Raw genomic sequence first — 20,581 nt, 5'->3', positions numbered from 1 at the left:
GGACTGTGGTGGAGGCTATCTGCTACTAACTTCATTTTAAATAGCTTATTTTGTTATTTTATTCCCTTTTTTGAGCTAGACTGAAAGCTTACAGCTAAGTGGAAAGGACACAAAGGGGAGTATTTGTCAAAGATAAGCTTTGGGTTATTGTGCCTGGGGAGGGTAGGGGCCACTCAGGTTAGATGCTCTGCGTCTCGGCGATTACTTCTGAAGTCAGGTTCCTGCACTGAGCCCTTTCCCTGGAGAATCCTTTCCTTTCACAGGCTTTGGAGGAAGGCGAGCTCCTCTGCACTGAATTTAGCTTTTGTGAACATCTGTGTCCTTGCCCCAACAGGAACTGTTGAAGTGCTGTATCACGCGAGTTGGGAGGGCTGTGCACAGTGGGTATGGAAACAGCAGAGGAGGCAACAAGGCAGCACTTCAGTTGAGAGGAATGGGTTTTTTCTTTCCCCCAAGAATAACTGGATTTATTTGTTGACACAAATCTGAATGAGTAGGCACATCTGAAATGTATTGGCTTATATTATGTATTCTATATGCCAAACTAGATGATATAATGTAATTTTGCAGTTGATTGTAGGAAAGCAATGAAAAAGCCCTTTAAAAAGAATCTGTAGTAATACAACTGGAATGAAACTTGCTGTTACAAACTGTACTAAATAATGGCAACCTGTTTATTTTATCAAAAAAGCTTTATTTCTATAACACTTTATATATAGTGTACTACTAAGTAACGATAATTAAAAAAAAGTCATGTTGCTTTCTTCGAAGTCTGGCAGTTCCTTTACTCTTGCTGTGTTACATGAATAGGAGGAAAGCAGGGTCATTCTGGCCGAGGGAGGACTCAGCCTTGCCCAGTGCAGCCCTATAAGCACCAGCTATAGTAGGATAAATGGCATTAGTAATCATCATAGTTGACACCTGCTCCGTGCCTAAAGGTGTGTGGATTTCGTGGGCCAATTGGTGAATCTTCATCGTAGTGGTGTTGGTAGTATCCACCATAGTATTCATTACGAGCACGCCCTAAGCTTGTCCAGTAGGAGATGTCATCTTCAAATTTCTGCCGAAAAAAGAAAATACTTGCTTTCCGAGCCTGAAACTTTACAATGGAGAGAGTGAAACAGAAGTGGTACAAGAGGTTCCTTTCGTCTCTTTCAGAAATTCAGATCCTCTGCATATTTTTCAAAACGAAATCTTTAGCTCTAAGGGGTTTTGTGACTTGCACCTACCTTCTCTATGGGATTATCAGGGCCCCGAGTGCAGGAATTGTCCTGCCCAGCCCCACACCCTCTGCCCACTGGGAAGTGCTTAAACTGAGAGTGCCTTCAACTGAAACATGCACTGAGCACCTTTAATATTGATATTACCTTTTCAGTGGTGGATTGTGAAAACATTTCAATGTTTTGTACTTAAAAATCTAAAGGTTTTGTTCTCTGTTTCCCCATGCCTTTAGTCACTATGTCCCCGACTGCAAAGCGGGTGGAACAGGCTTTCGCTTTATGCCTGTGAGCTTTCACTCCCGTTTTGCATGGGTAAAAACGAACGTACAGTGCAGCCTTCTAGCTATGGAAATGCAATAAGCAGTTCAATTCTGCTCACAACAGCAGAGGAAAAACAGTATGCAAGGATATCAAATACTTGCCAAGCCAAAGCCTTTCCATCTGAATGACTCTTTGGAAATATTTTTGGCTGAGGTTTGAAAAAAAAGTTTTGCAAAATACACAATGGGTAAGTATGGCCCAAGTCCTTTGCTGGAACAAACAGTTATTTCATTGTTAAAACTGTGTCTTAAGAAAACCTACTAAGTGGCTTCATTGTATCCCACAACAGGCCTCATTTCAGTTTTTGAAATGCACATAGGAACTCGGAGGAGAATTCATCTTACCTGCGTGGTTTGTCCTTATTACTTCTTGGTATTTGTCCCCAGTCTTCCCTTTCTGATGCATAAAACCACTTTTCCTATTTTTCCTATTCCTATTGGGGGAGGGGGATATAGCCATGATGTTAAAAAGTCCCTTTTATCTGCATAATGTCCAGAAGGATACCAAAAACTGTATCCTTCATTATTTGAGTCCAAGCAAAGGATTATTTTTCTAATTGTTCCAGCTTTGAAGATGAGTGCATTCATCTTCTAAGCAATCCACATAGCGTGAAGGTCCAAAATGTACTCCAGCTTGCCCGTGCCAATGCAGCCTCATTAAACGTATTCATGCAGCTGACGGAAGCCAAGCATTCAACATCTATAACTATTTTTACCTCTTATTAATGTAGAAATTATTCTACTTGTGGGACTGCAACTAAAAGCACATTTTTCGCCCTATTTCGGCATCTATTTAGTAGAGCTTTGTGCAGAGCTGGGAACTCTTGATTCCACTCCAGTGTTTTTACAAATTAACTGTTTAAAAAAAAAAGTATCCTCCTCATTTGAAGGGAGGTTGGCTGCACATTATCAAATGGTCTGTCTTTCACATTTAGAGTCGAAGCACAGCTGCCGGTGCTCGCGATGGTCAGGAGCTGCCCACGCCATGGAGGCACATGCATGCATTAGGTAATGTAACGTTAGTGCAGTTTCATTGAGGAATGCCAATCGCGACCAGCTTGGTGTGGATTTCTCAGCATGTTAAAAAGCAAATTGATTAGGTTGAGGCTGCCAAATTAATTTCCTGAAATACGACCGATTGCTTTAGGTTTGGCCACCTATTTCTCAAAGCAAACTTTGTCTGATTGCAATTTGTTAAGCTTAAGTTGAGTAGCAGGCAAGAACTCCACGCAAGATTTTAAAGTCATTTTTCTCTATTAACAAAATAATGCAGAAATCTCTAACAAATACGGAGCTTATATTTCTGTGCAATATTTGCTACTTTAAAAAAAGAAATCACAGTGTCTGTGAACAGAAACAGGGCAGCTTCTCCCTGGGGGCCCCCGTGGCTGTGCATCCATGCTCGCAGCCGCTCACTCTAAAGCCGCACCAACTCTCGAAAGCCTGACACTCACCGCCTCATCGAATCCCAGGTACAGGAACTGCTGGTACCACTGCTGTACGTCGGGCTGGCTTCTGTCCCACAGCTGACGCCTCTGGCGTCTCAGGCTGCTTAGGAACTCCTTGGCTGCCGTTTCTTTCACTGACACCTCGGGCTTCGTGGCAACAGGGGCTGAAATTAATTCCCCCCCAAAAGGCATGCCAGGAAAATTTTAGTCAGCCTGAAGCGTACTGCTTGCAGCAAGTAAGAAACTGCTTCTCGCGTCATGCCATCACCTTTGTGCTTGGCGGCGTGATGCGTGTCGCGGCAGTAACAGTAATAAACCCAGGAATCGTCGGTGTAATAGGATTTCTCAGGTACCCTCTTTCTCTTGGCTTTGATAAAAGCTGTTCTGAGCTCAAAGACATAAGCTAAGTAAGGAATTTAAATAAATAAACCCAAACTGAAAAAGCACACGCTGTGTTGCACTTTGAGGACAGAACAGGAGACTGGCCTCCTGTGCTGCTGTTACAGGGGCGGGAAAGGAGACGAGAGGTGAAGTTAAAAAGCCTGGAGAAGCTGGAGAAAACATTGCTAACTTATTAGGGTGAAGGGAGGCACACATAAAAAGATGGAATTTTGAATCTGTTCTGTAAAAATGTAGCTTTTAAGTAATGAGAGCTACTAAATGCCCTGTATGCCTGAAAATAAAAGCCCATCAGGCTTTCATAACACACTGCTTGGTGGACGCATGGGAATGCCCTCAACCTGCCAGACCTAGACGTGCCATCTGGCTTGCCCCATGCCTAAGAGGCAGGCAGTTTGCTGCGGTTGCTAGAGGAATTTACGTACTTCCAAAAGGTGTGGATGTGAGGACTGGCTAGCCCCCTGCCACGCACGGAAATGGTAAGACGTGGTATGATGTTTGGTCTTCCTGTGAAACAAGAAGCATGTGTAGAAGTAGAAAGAACGTCTTGGCTTCAGAGGGTGCATTGCAATTAGGGAGAGACCAGGAACACGGGTGTGGATGGGGATTTTCGGAGGATGCAAGGGAAGAGGCTAGGGCAGAAGGGGAAGTCTGGTGGAGATGTGAAAACCATTGAAGCAGGAGCTGGGCAGACTCGCAGGGGGAGGCAAAGGACTGCAGCGGGAAGGAGATTCCAGAGGTAAAAACGATAGCTGAGCTGTCGCAGGACAAGCAGGAAACAGCAGGCTGCCCTGCGGTGATGAGCTGGAAACTGGTAACTCACTGTGCGCTCGAGCTGGGTGCTATTACTGGGAAGCGGGACAGTTGAACAAGTGTCACGTGAATGAGCCTCACGCAAGGGACACTGCCAGCAAGGGAACCAGTACCCTGTACGTAGCCTGCGCGCTTTAGCGCACAACCGGAAAAGGGGAGTGAGGCTGGAATTAAGAAGCTGCGTATTCCCTCCATCATCAATTCAAGGCTTTGCAGTTCTTCCTGGTCTAGGTCACGTTGTCTGCATGCTCGAGAAGCCTCCCCCCGAGCGGTCCCTCTCGGCAGGGGACATGCACAAACAAGCCAGCTGCTGCTGGGGCGCAGGGAGGGCGCCTGTTGCAAGTGGTCACTGCTGTCTGCATGCAAGCACTGCAGAACGGTGAGGAAGGGAACCCACGCGCAAGGAAAACAGCCGTGGATGCGGCACGCGTTTTGGGGCTGGCAAGAGGTGGTGGGTGATGCCAGGAAAAATACAGTGAGAAGTTAGGCAGGCTTGCAGAAAGTGGGAGTCCCCTCTGTGGGGGGTGTAAATTCTTTGCCGCAGCCATAGAGCAGGCTGAGGGGAGGCAACCAAAACTTCTGGGGTGTTTCAGCCTGCCCCCCAGCTGCTGCAGTGCTGCTTGTCCCCAGCCAGCTCTGTTTCCGTCCCCTTCCCTCCATCAGCGAGCCATTCAGTGCATCTGCCCGCTGGGCCCTCGGCCATCATCTCTCCCATAGAGAGAGCAGTCTTCCAAGAAGGAAGCACACGTGGGGCCAAGAGGACAACGGGAACAAGTCAAGGCATCGCGAGCGAGCCCGGTTTGCACATTTTCTTCTCTGCGCCTGAGCCAGCAGTATTTCCATGCATTATAATTCCTTGGAAAAGCTTGTGACTTCCCAGAATAAACCAGATAAACGCCACGTCTGCCATGCATACAGCAGAAAAGGTAGGTGCTATACGCTGTGCAGAGCAAAACGCAGGCGTACTGCCTGAGGCTGGGAGCCCTGGGTTTCAGAGAAGGCTGTGATAAGCAGAGCCTCCAGCCTTGCCAGTACCGAGCCCCAAACGGACGTGCAGGCACAGCCTCCGCGGGGCTGGCACCATATGCGCAGGAGGTTTTGGTATGATACGTAGCGAGAGCGGCTGTGCGCTACCAGCTGTACGCCGCTCCTCTGACTGCCCTCTTTGAGCTGGAGATAGAGTGGGCGGCTTTGACTGACAGCAACTGACTCAAAGGAAAAATAAGGGAAAGCACCTTGCCGTCTCTTTACTTACCTTCACGTTTCTGAAGCATCAGTTTAAGCTTATTTCTCCTTGAAACATCTAGACAAGTAAAAATAAAACACATACATTTACTAAGAAGGAAATAATAACACAAAAAAAGATCGTATCTTGAAAAATACCGCAAGTATTTTTGTCATAGCTCCAGACCACCAGGCAAAACTCTGCAGCAAGTTTCTACCAGTGCCTCCCTTTGCTCCCTTTTCCATGCTCGAGCGCAACGTATGCTACAGGGAAGCTTTTGATACTCCAGCATCCTCTCCCCAGCTCTTCTTGGCAAAGAAACCCCGAAACTGGCCTTCTTCTCCAATTAAAAATTACAGTATTTTGCAGCAGAAGACCACAGCCAGTGCCAGTACTGTGACACAGCGTCCAGGGCGGCATGATAACCCTGGAAAACCCTTGTCACTGAGCGAGGGGCGCGTTAACAACCGGGCTGCTTCAAGATGTTACTTGCAGCCTGTCCCAAAGCACATCAAAGCCGTCGTCCTGCTGAAGCCCTTTCCCAGAACGGATCCAAGGCTTTAGCCCACGGCCGGGCAGCGCAACAGGAGACCCGGCTGCTCCGAAATGCTTTATTCGCTCGAAAACAAGCTCTTTCAAAAAGACGCTCAACTTGCACAAGGTTTGGAGTGACCAAAAACGTTCGCCCACGCGTGATGGCAGGGGGAGGCTTTTTCCTGCTCCCCGGGAGGTGCCGGGTTCGCTTTTCCCACCCCGCACCCCGGGCCCGGGGGCCGGAGGCCGCGCAGAGCAGCTGCGAGCAGAGCAGAGCAACTCACCGGGGGCCGCGCAGAGCAGCGGGAGGAGGAGGAAGAGGAGGAGGAGGAGGGCGGCCCCGGGCAGGGCCCCGCGGGGGCACGGCGGCGGCATGGCGGCGCGGCGACCCACCTGGGCGGGAGGAGACGGAGAGGATGGAGCCGGGGCCGGGGCCGGGGCCGGAGCCGGAGCCGGGGCCGGAGCGGAGGGAACGCCGCCTCCCGGCCCGCCCGGCCCGGCCCGCCGCCGCGGGGAGGGGCGGGGAGGCGCCGGGGGAGGTGTGGGAGCGCTGCCGGCCCCCGGAGCCCCTGCGCCGGCCCCCGGAGCCCCTGCGCCCGCCCCGGCCTTGCGGACTCGGCGCTGGAGCGCGGAGCGGGGTGCGTGTGGGTGGGACGGGGCAGGGCCGGGCGCGGTGCCCGGCAGGTGGTTGTGGATACGCAGGGTCCAGTGCAACCGGTAAGGACCTTTCAGCAATTCACGCGGGCTTTTCTTACAGGGGAATTAAAAGAAAAAATAAATAGCTGTAGCATGTCATTTCGCATTTCGCTGCGTATTAAGGCAGCTGGTCAGCCGCCTGTAGCAGCAGATGGAAACTGGGAGATTGGCTTGGTGGAAAAACGCGTCGGAATCGCCCAAAGGTGAGTTAGCTCAGGGGTTTTTCTCTCTCCCTTCCTCCCGCCCCCCCAAGTCCACAGAAAACTGCAATGCATTTTAACTGATCAGCTTTAAAAAATAATTCGGATTTCTTTTTCTACAGATAGACAGGTTTAGCTTATAGTAAGCACTCAGGGACCAAAAGCCAAACTCGCAAACTAAAAGTCCTTGTTCAGCAGGATCGTAACTGTAATGGTGCCTAAACCGACTCTGCCTTTTCCTAATTCGGATTTAAGCTCCCCTCAGTGAATTCAGCTTCTCTCAGCTCCTTCCCCTGCAAATGCCAGAAACGCCCCAGATGAAGCCTAGTGAAATCCTTGCCCATCCTCGGACACAAAGCTCTCTCTTCCCTCGCGGCGGAGACCCGCGATGTTCAGGAGACCATTACGGGCGTCTCGCCTGCTGCTGAAGCTGTGCCAGGGTACAGCGAGGAGCGCGGGGGGGATTTAGGAGGAGGCGAGGGTGAGCGAGGGCGAGCCGGGCTCTCTCTGTAACCTACTTGTGAGAAATCTGGCAAGCACCGGGGCCTCGGCTCCCTGATCCAAGGATTCTTTCCAGGTTGGTTGCAGCTGAAACATGAATATATATATACACACACACACACTGTATATACTGTATATATTGTAATTGTGTATAAATATGTCCATTGAATACATATGTGTATATGTACATATAGGCGTGTGTATAGCGAGGAAGCCTTGCAGTGGTGTGGCACCTCCCTGTGATGCGATGTGGAGCCCCACGCATCTCTGCCCTTGTGAAAAAGTACTTGGAGCTGTACCCAAAGCCTTTCCCCTGCCTCCCTCCATCCCCAGCCATCCTCAAGGTAACGCTCAGGCCTCTCTGCTCCTCCCAGTTGAAACAGCAGCCGCAGCAGCATGAAAAAGCAATGTGGTCACTCCAGCCAAAATGCCCTTGCTCTCTGCAGGAGCCGTGGCTTCCAGGGGCAGAGCGGGAGGGAGCAGCACCCATAGGAGGCCGGTGTCCCAGCTCAACTCCCATGCAACTGGGGACGAAAATTAGTTTGTCCTTTCTGCCACAGCTTTTGCGTGGTTTTTCCGTGTAGCCCCATGTTTCAAGTGCCAGCAGACTTAACGCCGTGTGTTGGAGCAAACGCCCGTTCTTCAGCATCAACGGTGCTCTTTCATGAGCTTAACGTTGACAGCCTCTTGACTAAAACCACCTGAGGTTTTTGGATAGCTAGTTGCAGAATATAGCTAGGAGGGACAGAAGTGAAGCGCACATACGTAAGGCTACATGAAACAGCCATGATGTAGATAATTTATAAAACCAGGGCAATAACTCATGAATGTTTACAGTTCACTGCTCTATTGGTAATGGCAAAGGACGTTTTGTTCAGCTGGTGGGTTCGTAACAAGCCTTGCGTGGGAGCTGGGGCTCTGCAGAACTTCAGGTACTTGGCACCTCTGGGCCGAAAGAATACAAAGCACAAAACCTCCTCTGGATACCAAATATATCACGATGACTCAAGAAACTGCTGAGATAAAATGCTATCTGATGAAACCCAGAGAAAGGATTGACTCAAGTGCAAGGTTATTGTAGAAAATCATTGCTCTGGTGGTGGAAGAAGTGATTGACAGAAGAATATAATGCTCAGGGTTAAACTGAGTGCAGTATCTTCCCAGAAGAGGTCACTTTGTCAGTTCAGGGCACAGAAGTTTTTGTCATAAAGTAAAAAAGTTGTGTAAAAATATAACACCACTTCTTTTCAAAGGCAGTGGTGAAAGGTGACTGGTGTTTTTCCACCAGCAATCTTTATTTCTGTTCCAGGTTGTTTTAAGGACTAAGGCAGTGTTGTACTGGTGTTGTAGTAAGACACATTTTTCTGCTGAGCTTGCGACTACTGCATCATTATTAGAAGTATTTACCTACAAATGAGTATCCATGTTTATTGGCATGCCTGCGGTACCCCTTTCTGCGATTTGCCATGTAAAAACACAGTCGCTGTGCGTGCAGCTGATACTGCGGTGTTTTCTTGGGTTCTCTCCATCAGCAGTGACATCACTCTCTTTCTTTAAAACATCTCTTGCTTCATCACGAAGGAGTTGAAGGCTTGTCTTAGGGCTTGGTTTGCCTCCGCTGGCCTGCCAGCGCTGGGAGCTCTCTGCCCGCACCACTGTGCAGCATCCCCAAGGGCTCCAGCTAAGCAAGTCTGCGCTAATTACATCATTCGGTTAAATGTCTTTTGTCACCGCTGGTGACAATGGTAGACTCTTGGTGTCAAAACTTCATTGAAAGATTTTAATTAATGTCGTTGGCAGAACTGTTCCCCAGACAGCTCTGGGATGAGGAGCGGTGAGCAGGGCCCCTTTCATGCATGGTGTAAAACTCCGTCAAGCCCCTTAGTGTAATGGGGAGGGCTAATCGGAGGGATGCCCGCAGCAGGATAGAGCTGGCAGGTTTCGCTGCTTCCCCAGCACGGGGCTGGGCTATGGTCTTGCAAGCCTGTGCGTTGAGGCAGAAATTTGGGAGCAATCCAACAGAAAGCCACTCTGAGCCTACTTTGAGCAACAACGGGCAGGAGCCAGGCAAGGAGCTCGCTGGAGCCGGAGAAACCCCTGTCACTGAGCCTACTGCTGGCCAGCGTTGTCTTTGGAGCCTGCAGGACTTTGTGTATTTTGGGGGGTGAGCAAAGAAGATCCTAGCTGATTTGTTAAATAGTTCTGCAACTCGCTGCATGTTTGGCGACTGCTCGGGCGACTCCGTTTCCCCTGTGTGATCTCTGAGTTTACGTGTAGTGGTTTTAAGCCCAGTGGCTTCTAAAACTACCTAAAGTGGCATGGGCATGTGTGGCTGTTTAACTGATCTGAACTAAACAGGGGGAAAAACCTCTGCCTCGAAGCATCACTGAATTTTTAAGTGTTTGAATTTTTTTTATGGCCTAAAATTAAGTACAGAGAGATTCCTGAATAACAGAGAGACACCTCTGCTTTTGCATCTCATCACAATAGCTGTTGAAACAACTGTGTTGTATTCATTAACATGTAAGAGATAGTATCAGTAATAGCCATTCAAGGATATTCAGAAATTCAAAGCACAAAAAATTGTGTTAAAAAGATTGATCTTGGTTTCTTTCCTTCTTCCTTTATTAGGCTTCATGTTTTCAAGCATTTCAACAGAATAATGTTTTTAAATACAGCGTAGATTAAATGCTTATATAATCACAGGACTCCCAAAGCTGGATTTTCAAGGAAAAACCCCACCAAATATAACAAGACTTATGATAAAATACTGAGACCTGGCATCAGCTTACTAACTTAGTAGGCAAATAGGTAAGTTGGAAATTGGAAGTTGGGATTGCAGGAGATGACACTTCATCTTTTGCAAAGAAGCACCATGAAGATTTTAATGATCCACTAAAACAACCCATTTGATCAAGAACATGGCAGCATTGAACAGTGTTCCCAACACACAGAAAATGATCATTTTCTGTTAATGAGGTTTTTACAAAATCTCCCAGCCATATTGGCCTGGTCGCTAGCCTTAGGACAGAGCCACTTGGCACTCCAGATTGTTTTCTGCAGCCTGTGCCAAGAAAACCGCAGGAGTTATGTTTTCCTTCCAAACAGAAGGAAGAACATTTAAGTAATAAGTCAGTTCTTTCCAAAACATTTTGAGTTTCATACTATTTCTTCCACTGCTCCAGAGTCCTGATAGTGACAGGACCAGCCCCAAGTCCCAGATCAAACACCTTTGCTTTAGGGAAAGTTTATTTCTTGCTGGCTATGAGTCTCACTGGCCTCATGGTTTGGGACACATTCATCCATTGCATCTCACCTGGTAGCACCATTGCATTGGTCCATGTTATTAATAAATATTAGTGTTTATATTTTCCATATAAAATAGCTTAAAATACTGTATTTCTTTTTTTTCCCCCTGTTCTTGGCTACTGCTGATATTTTTTGCAGCTTCTGGCTGACCCTGTCAGATAAGAAATGGTGTCTGTTGGTCTGTCCATCCTCCTCCCTTCACTAACTCACAGTATTTTGCTGCCCTCACTACAGAATTAACCTTATTGCTCTCACGATAAGCACAGTGACAAGCAGGTTAGTTCAGCAACGTTATCTATCTGATCACCGCTGCTTCCTTTCCGCAGAGGGATACAAAAAATTCTCTAAGAAGTCCTTCTTTTTCTCTTCCACTGCCTCCAGTATATTTTTTGATAAGCCTGGAAGTACATGGCAAGTCAGCAAGTCAGGTCTAACAGGAAGGAAGATGGAGAGGGACTGTAGTACATTGAAATGTGTCTTTTTAGCACAACCTGATTTCATTTGAATTGTTCTTTCTTTCACTGCTGTCTCTCGGGACTCTTCTTCTTATGCTTCAAAACATTTTTTCTGAACTCTTATTTCTGAGCTATTTTTGACTTGTTTTCATTCCCTTCTTTTATTATTCACATCCAGAATGCACATACACTTAAAAAAAAAAAAAACAAAAAACAAAAACAAACCACCAAAAAACCCAACAAATGGGCTGCGACTACTCAAAGATTAGTAAATGCAAAGTCTTAAAAATCTTAATTTTAGCAATCTGGTTTTAGCATTCCTCTTCCTACACATTATTGCTGTCTTAATGGTTTGTACACGTTTGTTCTTTCCCCAAAACTCTGGACTTACTCATGGGGTGGGTAGCGCTCATTTAATAAAAAAAGCTATCATCTGACCTTGTGCTACATCGTGTTGCCAATGACTACGCACTATTCACAGTGATCAAGCCCTTCCCTGAAGAGTGTCACACACCACCGCCAGCTGCCCTGTCCCAGCTGCCACAGTTTCCCCATCTTCCCAGGACACCAACCAAATCCTCATCACGAGATCATTATTTCCTCCCTCATGCTTCACCAGAAAGCTGGTTTGGGGACACAGCCCCATGTCATCAACTGCAAGACCAGGGGAAGCGAAGCTGTGACAAGAGGAGTTTCTTGCAAACCTTCAGACACTTGGGCATCTTCATCACGGCTGGAGGAATATGCCTCCCCTTTCCACCTGCAGCCCTAAACCCCTTTGCAGAACAGCTCACATGAGTCCCTTCCTTTGTAAAGAGCATCACCAGAGGAGCCAGCCTCTCCAATGCACAGTTCAGTAGGATACGATGAATCCAGCACAAACTGGAGGAGGCTGGAAACCAGGTTGTGCTTCCCGAGGCAGCTGCCTTACTCTTAAGAGCTTAAGTCAATGTGGTGGCTTGCTACCACCTAGATGGGGAAGTCTCTGCTCCCTGCTAGCTCATCCTCCCCTCTCTTACCAGCACTGGCTCTAGTACTTTTTGGAGCCAATTCAGCATGCTAAACCAGCAGACCCGCTTTACTTTTGCTGGGTTGGTTATCTTCAGGACTAGTGAACTGTGATGGCTCAGGTAGGTGGTTTTGCAAGAGCTGAGGCCAAGTAAGAAGGTGGTGGGAGAGTATGGCCAGAAGTGGGAATGGGGTGAAACTGGTGAAACAGAACTTCTTTTTGCTGGAGGAGGGGATCGTGTCCACCCCACCCCAAGGAATAGCCAGGGGTTGGGCGCACACGATGCTCGGTAAGCACTGGCCCAGGAGCAGGTCACTGCGGAGAGAGGGGCGATCCGAGTCCACACTGATCCCATCCCGTCTGAGCACCCTGGTTGGATCGCTTCCTCCTCCTGTGTTGTGTTTGAGGCTTTAGCAATGCCTAAAACTGGTCCCTGCAGGCCAAATCAGCGTCTTCATGACCCCTTAGCTATGACTTGGATGCCTGTTAAATTTGGGCATGCTCCAGAGCAGATATCTGCCTGCATAAGGAAGTTTACTAGCAGAACAAGTTTGCTTGCTGAGGAGCAAAGGGCTGGAGGCAGTGACAGATTAGCTCTACCCAAGGTTTCCTTCCCTGTGCCTCAGTCCCCCCAGCCCCGGCAGCCTGCAGCGACGCATGACAGCCTGGCTGGCAGGGCAAGCCCTGCACATCTCCACTGCAGCCTCGCCAGCGTGGACGTAAGCCTCAGAGACCTGCAGGAACACAGTGCATGCCTACTGAGCATATGCTTTAAAAATATTTTTTTAATTTGAAATGGAATAAAGTGGGTGCATTTTCATGGGGAAGGAGAAGGGGCGCATCCCCGACAGCTGCTGCCACCCCTTGCTCAATGCAAAGCCCCTGTTTCAAAGCATGGGAGCTGGAACATCGCCTCAAGCCTGCCAGGAGCTCTTAGCATAAACAAAACAACCTGCTTTCCCCCGCCTGCCTTCTCAGGCAGGTAGGAATCGCATGGGCTGAAATTTTCAGCAACACTGCTGGCCTGAGGCAGGCCCCTGGCACAGAAAATGTCTGCCCAAATGGTCAAAATACAGCAAAGTCATCCACAGCGAAGGGCAGGTGATTGCACGCTTCTCCAGTCGAACACGAGCGTTTGGGAGCCTTAATAACAGGCAGCACGTCCCAGCTCGGAGCACGATTCTCAGGTTATCGGAGCAGAAACCTCACTTGTCTTCTTGATGTTATCACGTGTTGACCTTACACCTCTCTTGATCTGCTTTGTGGCCGCTTTCACTGGCTCTGCTTTATATCTCTGCTTTCCAGTTTCACCAATGCCCTGCCTAAGCCTTGCCTGTGAACAAGCCCGTGCCTCTGTTCATTTGATGTTGGATTACCTTTCTGATTTACAGTTCGGTTTGTTTCCAGGAGAGTGCACTTTTTGTAGTCTCTCCGTGCTGCTGCTGAGTAAGAGACTGACATCTTTAATCTTCCCGCATGAAACCCCACGGCACCCGGCTGTGCTCGGATGCCAGTGACTTCAAAGGGCGCCTGTGCCAACCTGGCAGCACGATGGCTGTGGGGTATTTAATTTGAGGGGAGATTTTTTTGCCTGTTGCGATCATTTAGGCATCCGTCCTGCAAGTAGTCACGCACACATGTATTTTTAATCATAAGAACCCTTACAAAATCCCATTTAACTCAAGAAAGATTAAATCCCAGTCTGCTGCTGCGACGCCTGGATCTCGCAAAACGCCGATGCACAGAAACGTGGCTCCCCTGGAAAGGCGGGCATTTCATCCCCGGCTCTGTGCTCTCCTGGGGTTGTGTTCGGTGGGTGGCAGAGGGGAACACCGCTGGGCTCTGATCCCGAAGCCCAGCACAGCTCACAGCAGGACCCATTATCTCTGTCAGAGGCTCAGGCTAATAGGGCTGCACAACTTCTGAACACAAGCTGGCTCTCCTTCACCCAAGCAGAAGAACCTGCCCTCGTTTATTCATGTAGACAGGCCTCTGAAGTCCCTGCTAGCTCCTCTAGGCATTGGCATAATTGCTCTTACGCCCTGGAGCTCCTGCCATGGGGGTGGCTGAAGCACAGAGGAGCTAATACGCTGCCATCCATCTCCAGCAAGTTGTTTCCTCAGAACCAAAAATGCCCTGGTGGGCCAGACAGCCCTGTTTTTGGCCAGACCACCTTGTTTTGGGCCAGACCTATATCTGTTTAAGCAGAAAGCCAATCTGCTTTCGAAATGGCAATTCTGAGGCTGCCATTCTTCAAGGTGAGGTGAGCAATTTAATTGCTCTGCTACCAAAACCAACACAAAAGTCTTTTGCCTCCTTCTTAAACAAGATCTGCCAGTGTAAACCTTTGTCTCCTCCTCTTCTTTTTTAATGAAGACTGCCTCTTCCATGAAACTGCAGTTGATTTTTGCTTTAAAAACCAGCTTCTTGGTTTAACACCTCTTCACACCCTGCACTGCAGAGCTGTGAGCTCTTCCTCTTCCTCAGCAAAGGACAGTGACTGCCTTTCTATTAGGCAATGTTACCACCTAATGGCCACGATGGAAAGATGCTTTCACCTGGTAATTATTAGTATTGATGCAGTGGCTGTGAGTCTAATACATATTAGCTGAACATTATTTGGAGCTGGGGAGGAGCTGGACAGGGTGAGTGCACAGTGATGCTCTGGTGCCAATGATCTCTTTTTCTCCCATGTGTGTCCAGGTTAGTGTTTAGCTATACAGGAGTGAGTAAACACACAGACAAACCTTTGAGGACTTCTTGTACCCTAGAGAAAGAGCATGGGCACAAAATGACTATATGATAGAGCTGGAGAGGCCACACAGTAGCATAAGATTCTTTATTTTCACTCAAGTAATAACTGGGTTAGGAATATCTACTTAAAGATGGTCATTTACATTTTTATTTTTCATGCTGATTAATACAGATGCAGGGACAGCATGCAACATGCAATATAACAGGTGATTATCAACAGCAAAGTTAATCAGAGACGGTAAGATAGGAGGCTTGCTGCCTTTTTTTTCAGTGGAGAGAAAACTGGGGGAGCACAGATCAGTCATACTTTGAAGCATGCAGTACCCAATGTGGGAGCACATTTTTCAGAGGCCTGTCCTGGCCCGCTGCTGAGCAAATGTTAGGCACCTGGACAAGAAGAATCCTGCTCCTGTCGATTCAAATGCAACGCTTGTCCTTGGGTTTAGCAAAGTCAACATTTTATCCTTGATCATTTCACATGAAATTTTTGTCATGTGGTTTGGGTTGGCCATTTCATGAGAAATAGTGCTACACTAAGGAAAAAAGCCAAAAACCCCAACCCAGTACCAATATAACCAAATCTCTGAGTCAGTCATTATGAAGCCACTAAATATGCCTATGGAAAAGCTTTTCCATAGTACTAATCTTGCATGACTGATTTATTTTGTGCTTAAAACAAGCCATACTGAAATGTGTGGAGAAGAAGGAGAGAACTGCACAGCAGAGAGAGGAGAGAAATACACAGCAGAGACAGAGCTTTTTCTTTTTATCTGCAAAGGAGCATAGGTTGTAAGGTATATATTTTAGTAAAGAAGCTAAAACCCTCAAATCTCCACTACTGTCACCATTCCTATACAGTTCCCATCAAACCTACGGTCTCAATATGTGAAACAATCAATCAGTCTCCCCCAGCCAGGGAGAGATCCTGCCGCCCAAGGCACAGATTGATTTCCCTGCGAGCGCGCAGGCAACACCAGGCTAGGCTAAAAAAAACCAAAAAAAAAAGTAAAACAAAGGCTGACAGAATACCTTCATTTTGGTTTCATTATGGACAAATTCTACCTCCTCTTATTTCATCGGAGGTTTCTATCCCATATTCATCTCTGGTTTCCACTTAAACATCATGTATTTTCATTTAAAATAAGCTCTCACACACAGAGAACTAAACTCTGATATGTAAATATACAATACAAACCAGGAATATTATTCAAAGACGTAAACACATTCTCTGCATAGCAGTATATTGGAAAATGTATCTGCCTTTTCCCTTCCCAGACTATGTGAGCAGCTTCAGGAATTAATTATCCAAAATTATCTGAGGCTGAGTTTGTGACAAGAACAATTACAGTTATGAAACATGTATATTTTGGTTACTAATATTTGAATTCTGTGCATGGGCGATGCATTTGCAGATAGCAAAGCAGCCTCCCTTCGGGCGTGCTTATAACCTAGTTGGATGTGTAATGGGCTCAGAGTCTAACTCTTCAGGAAAAATATCAGATGGGTGTTAACAAGCATGTGGAAGGTATATGACTTTTTTCTTGGACAACACTGGAACAACTTCTGAAGGATTGTCTTGGATTATGTGGACCTTTCTTAATCAAGGGGAGATTTTTTTTTTCTTGCTAAAAGACAGTCTCTGTCACAAGTACTCTTCTTGATCCTGAAACATGAGTTTATATAGGGATGTCAGACAATCTGAATTATGCAGGTGGTCAGCCCAGAGTGATGTCTTTTAGCCTTAAAACCAATGCATCTCTCTCGGATGTGAAAGGAAGGAGAAGACAGGCAGTAGCACAGAATTTGTACATTTACAAATCCCCTATGAAATTGATTGCTCCAAATTTATACAAAAATGTCAGCTGAAGCCAACTTTCCTTCAACCTAACCATTACCATTTTCCCATCAATTGCACGGCAGCGGCTTAAGGCAATACCTGAAAAAGGACGACGGCTGATGACAGAGCTACAAGGAGCAGAGGGGCTGCAGGTAAGCAGCAGAGCAGGCAAAGGGTGGTAGCATAACAGATTGGAAAGACCAAGGGGCAAGAGCGGGACCCAATTCTGTAAGGCCTTGACAAATTACATTTACTCCCAGAAGTCAAAGACTTGTGCTTGTGCCTCCTGCTGAGGATGAAAGCTGCATGGCGAGTGGTAAGAATATTCTCTACAAGCACAGCCTTCACAAAGCAGAGTAACAAAGATGTGCATTTTCCCATCGCTACATTGAGACCGAACCATCAGACTGGCTGACTGCCACAGGGACAGATGGACATAAGGGCTTATCCGTCCTATAACTGAAAATCCAGGTTTCATCCACACTCTTAACTGTTCGGTTCCAAGAGCTTCGGCATCTTTTCTCAGTAACCACACTTGGCGATCAATATTTTCAAAGGTCGTTGACACAGCCTTAAAGGCATCCTGTCTGTGTCTGTCATCGGAGAGCTTCTCGTCTCCGTATATCCACATTAGCATTCACAGGGAATGAAGCCGTATTAAAAAAAGGCATTGAGTATGAGACCTCTAAGTAATACCCGAATGGATTTATTACAGAGTGTCAGCGTGTTGCAACATCTAAATGAACATTTAGGAGAGAAGCCCCAGAAAATATCAGATCCCGCAGTTTCTTTCAGACAACCCTTCTGTACATCATTAAGTCTTGCCTACAGTAGGTCAAGCCAAACACAGCATGCAAACATTTCTATATTTCAGCCTGTGCTAAATAAATGTTTTTTCCTATTGTTTTTTAATGACAGATGTTTCCCTTTGAATCTTCATGGACTTAGCATAGGTCATTCTATTGTCACCTTAAAATTCTGCGTGGGTACGTGAATGCAGGTGAATAAACTGCAATGTTCAAATGCGCAGACAAGTGGATAGACCCCTGCATGCCAAATTTTTTTAAAACGGTGTCTGTCCATCGCCATTCCCTGCACTTGTTAAGGGACAATATTCTTCCACCCTACCCTTATATTAAGAACTTCCCTAAACCAGCTAGATTCCTAAAAACGCCCAGGGTCAGACTTATTCGGGAGAGCTCTCTTCTCTATTAGGCATTTGTTTGAGGCCAAGAATAGAGCTTGGCCTAAAACAAGACCTTGGCAGGTCTTTGTAAGAGTTCAGTTCAAAGAATTTAGGAGAAGTCCATGTGCAATTTAACCACATGCCTCCTAAGAGCAAACAGAAAACAAGCTGAGCTAACCGAAGTCCCCCTGCCCAGCCTTGCAGCACAGCATTTTCCTGCACCGCTGCGTTAGTCAGGGATGTGGCAAATTGTCACTTGTGACCGTTTTCATCAGTCCAGCCGGAGGGATGCCGCGGCTGGGCTGGGACACGCGTGCCCTGGGGCACTGCGGCTACAACCGCATCGCTGCGTGGCAAGGTACCTTCTGCAGATCTGGCTTAAGTCCTCAGGCTATCTGGACTATGAGCTGGTAAAACACAGTCTTGGGCAAGGCGGGAAACCTAGCCTTTACAAACATATTAACTGATGAACAGATTTGAGGATTAAAAGTATACTACTGCCTTCAGCTTGCTTTCAGGAATCACAGTGAAGCTGAGCTACTCAATTGTCAAGCTTGCTTTTGTTAAAAATACTTTCCCTTTATTCCCCAAACACGGCATTCTTAATTGCATCTATAAATTACTTTTCTGGTCCTGTTGTGTAGCAGCATGAAAGGCAAGTTTTGAAATGGAATCTGACAAATCTACAAAAGTACGTACACCGTAATGCATCTGTGCTACAAACTGCAGCTTTCATTAAAGTAGTGATTTTTAGTTGTTTCCTCATTGGTCAGCTGCAGTAAAGAAAATATTAAGAAACAAACAATAGCATTACCAGAGACTCTACTAATATTCCTCTGTGTCCACTCGCTGTCCTTTACTCTTAATATTTTTAGCCATTTTCTCCACTACAGAGTGTGCATTCACACCCCCACGCGCACACGCGCGTGCACAGACGGACAAAGAGCATCGTTCCAGCAAGGAAAATAAATACCCTGCGTGAGGCTGCAGACCGCCAAAGGCTAAAACATTTCTTTTCAACACCCTGCAGTTGTTGTCAGGGCAGGAGTAAGACGCCACAATATATTTTTCTAAAGAACACTGATATGTTTTTGACATTCCTCCCCTTCCTCCAGCAAACAAATATTTTATCAGTTTACCTTTAAAATAATACGCTTCCTGTCTCCTTCCCAAGTGCCTGGCCAGAAGAAATGGCTTTTCCTGCTACAGAACAAGTTTCTCTTTATTTCAGCATGTCTTGCCTCCTGCAAGCAGGGCAAGAAGCGACCAAGGCTGCGAGCGCGGGAGCCACGGGACTGCTGGGGATGCCAGGCGTGAAAGGCGCGTTTATTCTGCCTCTCTCCTGTCCCAGCCCCTCGGCTGCAGGCGTCTGCCGAGCACTCCCCGATCCAAGTGTGGAGAATCACATTTCTGCTTAATCAGGCCAGCTGCCTGGAGAAAGATGATTGCAAGCAGATGTACCCATGTTCTCATGTGAAAGGAATTTGGGCTTTTGTGTCGGCTGTACCATGAGCAACCGGCACCTGGGAGTATTTCAGTGCTCTTTAAGTTCTTGCGGGTGTTGGGAGCCAGTATCCAGTGGTGCCACAGAGCTGAGACCCAGCATGCAGGAGGTGTGGGGGGGAACGGCACACCTAGGGTCAGCAGGAGGGCTGGAGGGGAAGGCATGACCTGCAAGCTCACCTTACTGCAGGAAATAAGGCTCCGTCTTGTAAAGAACCATACTCCTGGTAAATGCCCACTGTGCTCAAAACCTCGCAAGGCTGGAGCAGCAAAACCAGGTCTGACTCCGTGTGCAGAGGTTTTTACTTCTTGTTATGGATAATCCAGGAGGAATAAACAGGGTGGACATCAGTAACATCAAAATAATTTCTCTGAATCTGTAACTAGTCAGGGATAGACAACAAGCATGGCATCTGTGTATTAAAAAGGTCTGGTTTTCCCAGTGGGATATCCCAGTTACTTTGCAAATGGCTCAAGGAAATCACAATCGGTTTAAAGAAACTTTTGATGCAGTTAAAGCTGTATTTTGGAGGCACTTTATGTATTTTTAGCGCCAGAACAGCTATGACAAGATACGTATCCAGGTCTTCAGTGGAAATGGAGGTACCCTTTGGATCATACCTCAGGATGTCTGGCCACATGTAAGTGAATATTTGTGGCCATGGCATGTATCTGGACATACAGTGGCGAAGCAGCTGTATGCAGTCCATAAGGGCTTGGATACTCCACACGGGGCTCACCTAAAGGCAACCAGCCACACATCCACATTCATGTAGGAGTACTGAGAAGCAGGGCTGTATTTATTGCCACCACTTGGAAGTAACATGATCATGCACACCTCAAAAATACCATTACTGCAGCTTGCTGTTTACTGTGCAAAACCCAATCCACCCAGTGTAGGCATCTAAACCTAAAGAAACAGGACCTGGAAGCCTCCAAAAGCTTTTTTTGTTCTTCATTGACTCCACAGGAAACATCAGCGCTTACTTGAAGAGATCTGCCCTCTTAGAAAACTAAAATTTAGGTTCAAGTCTGGTCCCTGAGGCTGATGCAGTGAACATTTTTTAACAGCAGAGATGGGTTAAGCAATCCCTGCCCTGCCTTCTCCCACACTGTTGTGTCTGCCCAGCACAACTGAGCTGTTCATCATACAGCCATGCAGCAATCCGGAT

The 20,581-nt window shown here is 47.1% G+C and overlaps 1 protein-coding gene across 1 annotated transcript; it reads right to left on the bottom strand.

Moving 5' to 3' along the window:
* Window positions 1-478: 478 nt before the first annotated feature.
* On the bottom strand, window positions 479-19,179 carry ECRG4 (ECRG4 augurin precursor). Its single transcript, XM_072849776.1, has 5 exons — window positions 19,046-19,179; window positions 6,244-6,352; window positions 5,456-5,503; window positions 2,995-3,152; window positions 479-1,060 (listed from the first exon to the last, which is right to left on the bottom strand). The coding sequence occupies exons 2-5, from the start codon at window positions 6,332-6,334 to the stop codon at window positions 899-901; spliced, it is 459 nt and encodes a 152-aa protein (XP_072705877.1). The 5' UTR covers window positions 6,335-6,352; window positions 19,046-19,179; the 3' UTR covers window positions 479-898.
* Window positions 19,180-20,581: the final 1,402 nt, after the last annotated feature.

Source organism: Ciconia boyciana, chromosome 1 (genome assembly GCF_034638445.1).
Source record: "Ciconia boyciana chromosome 1, ASM3463844v1, whole genome shotgun sequence".
Classification (NCBI taxonomy): Eukaryota; Metazoa; Chordata; class Aves; order Ciconiiformes; family Ciconiidae; genus Ciconia; species Ciconia boyciana.
The sequence above is the reverse complement of the archived record's forward strand: the minus strand, read 5'-3'. Positions and strand labels throughout refer to the sequence as shown.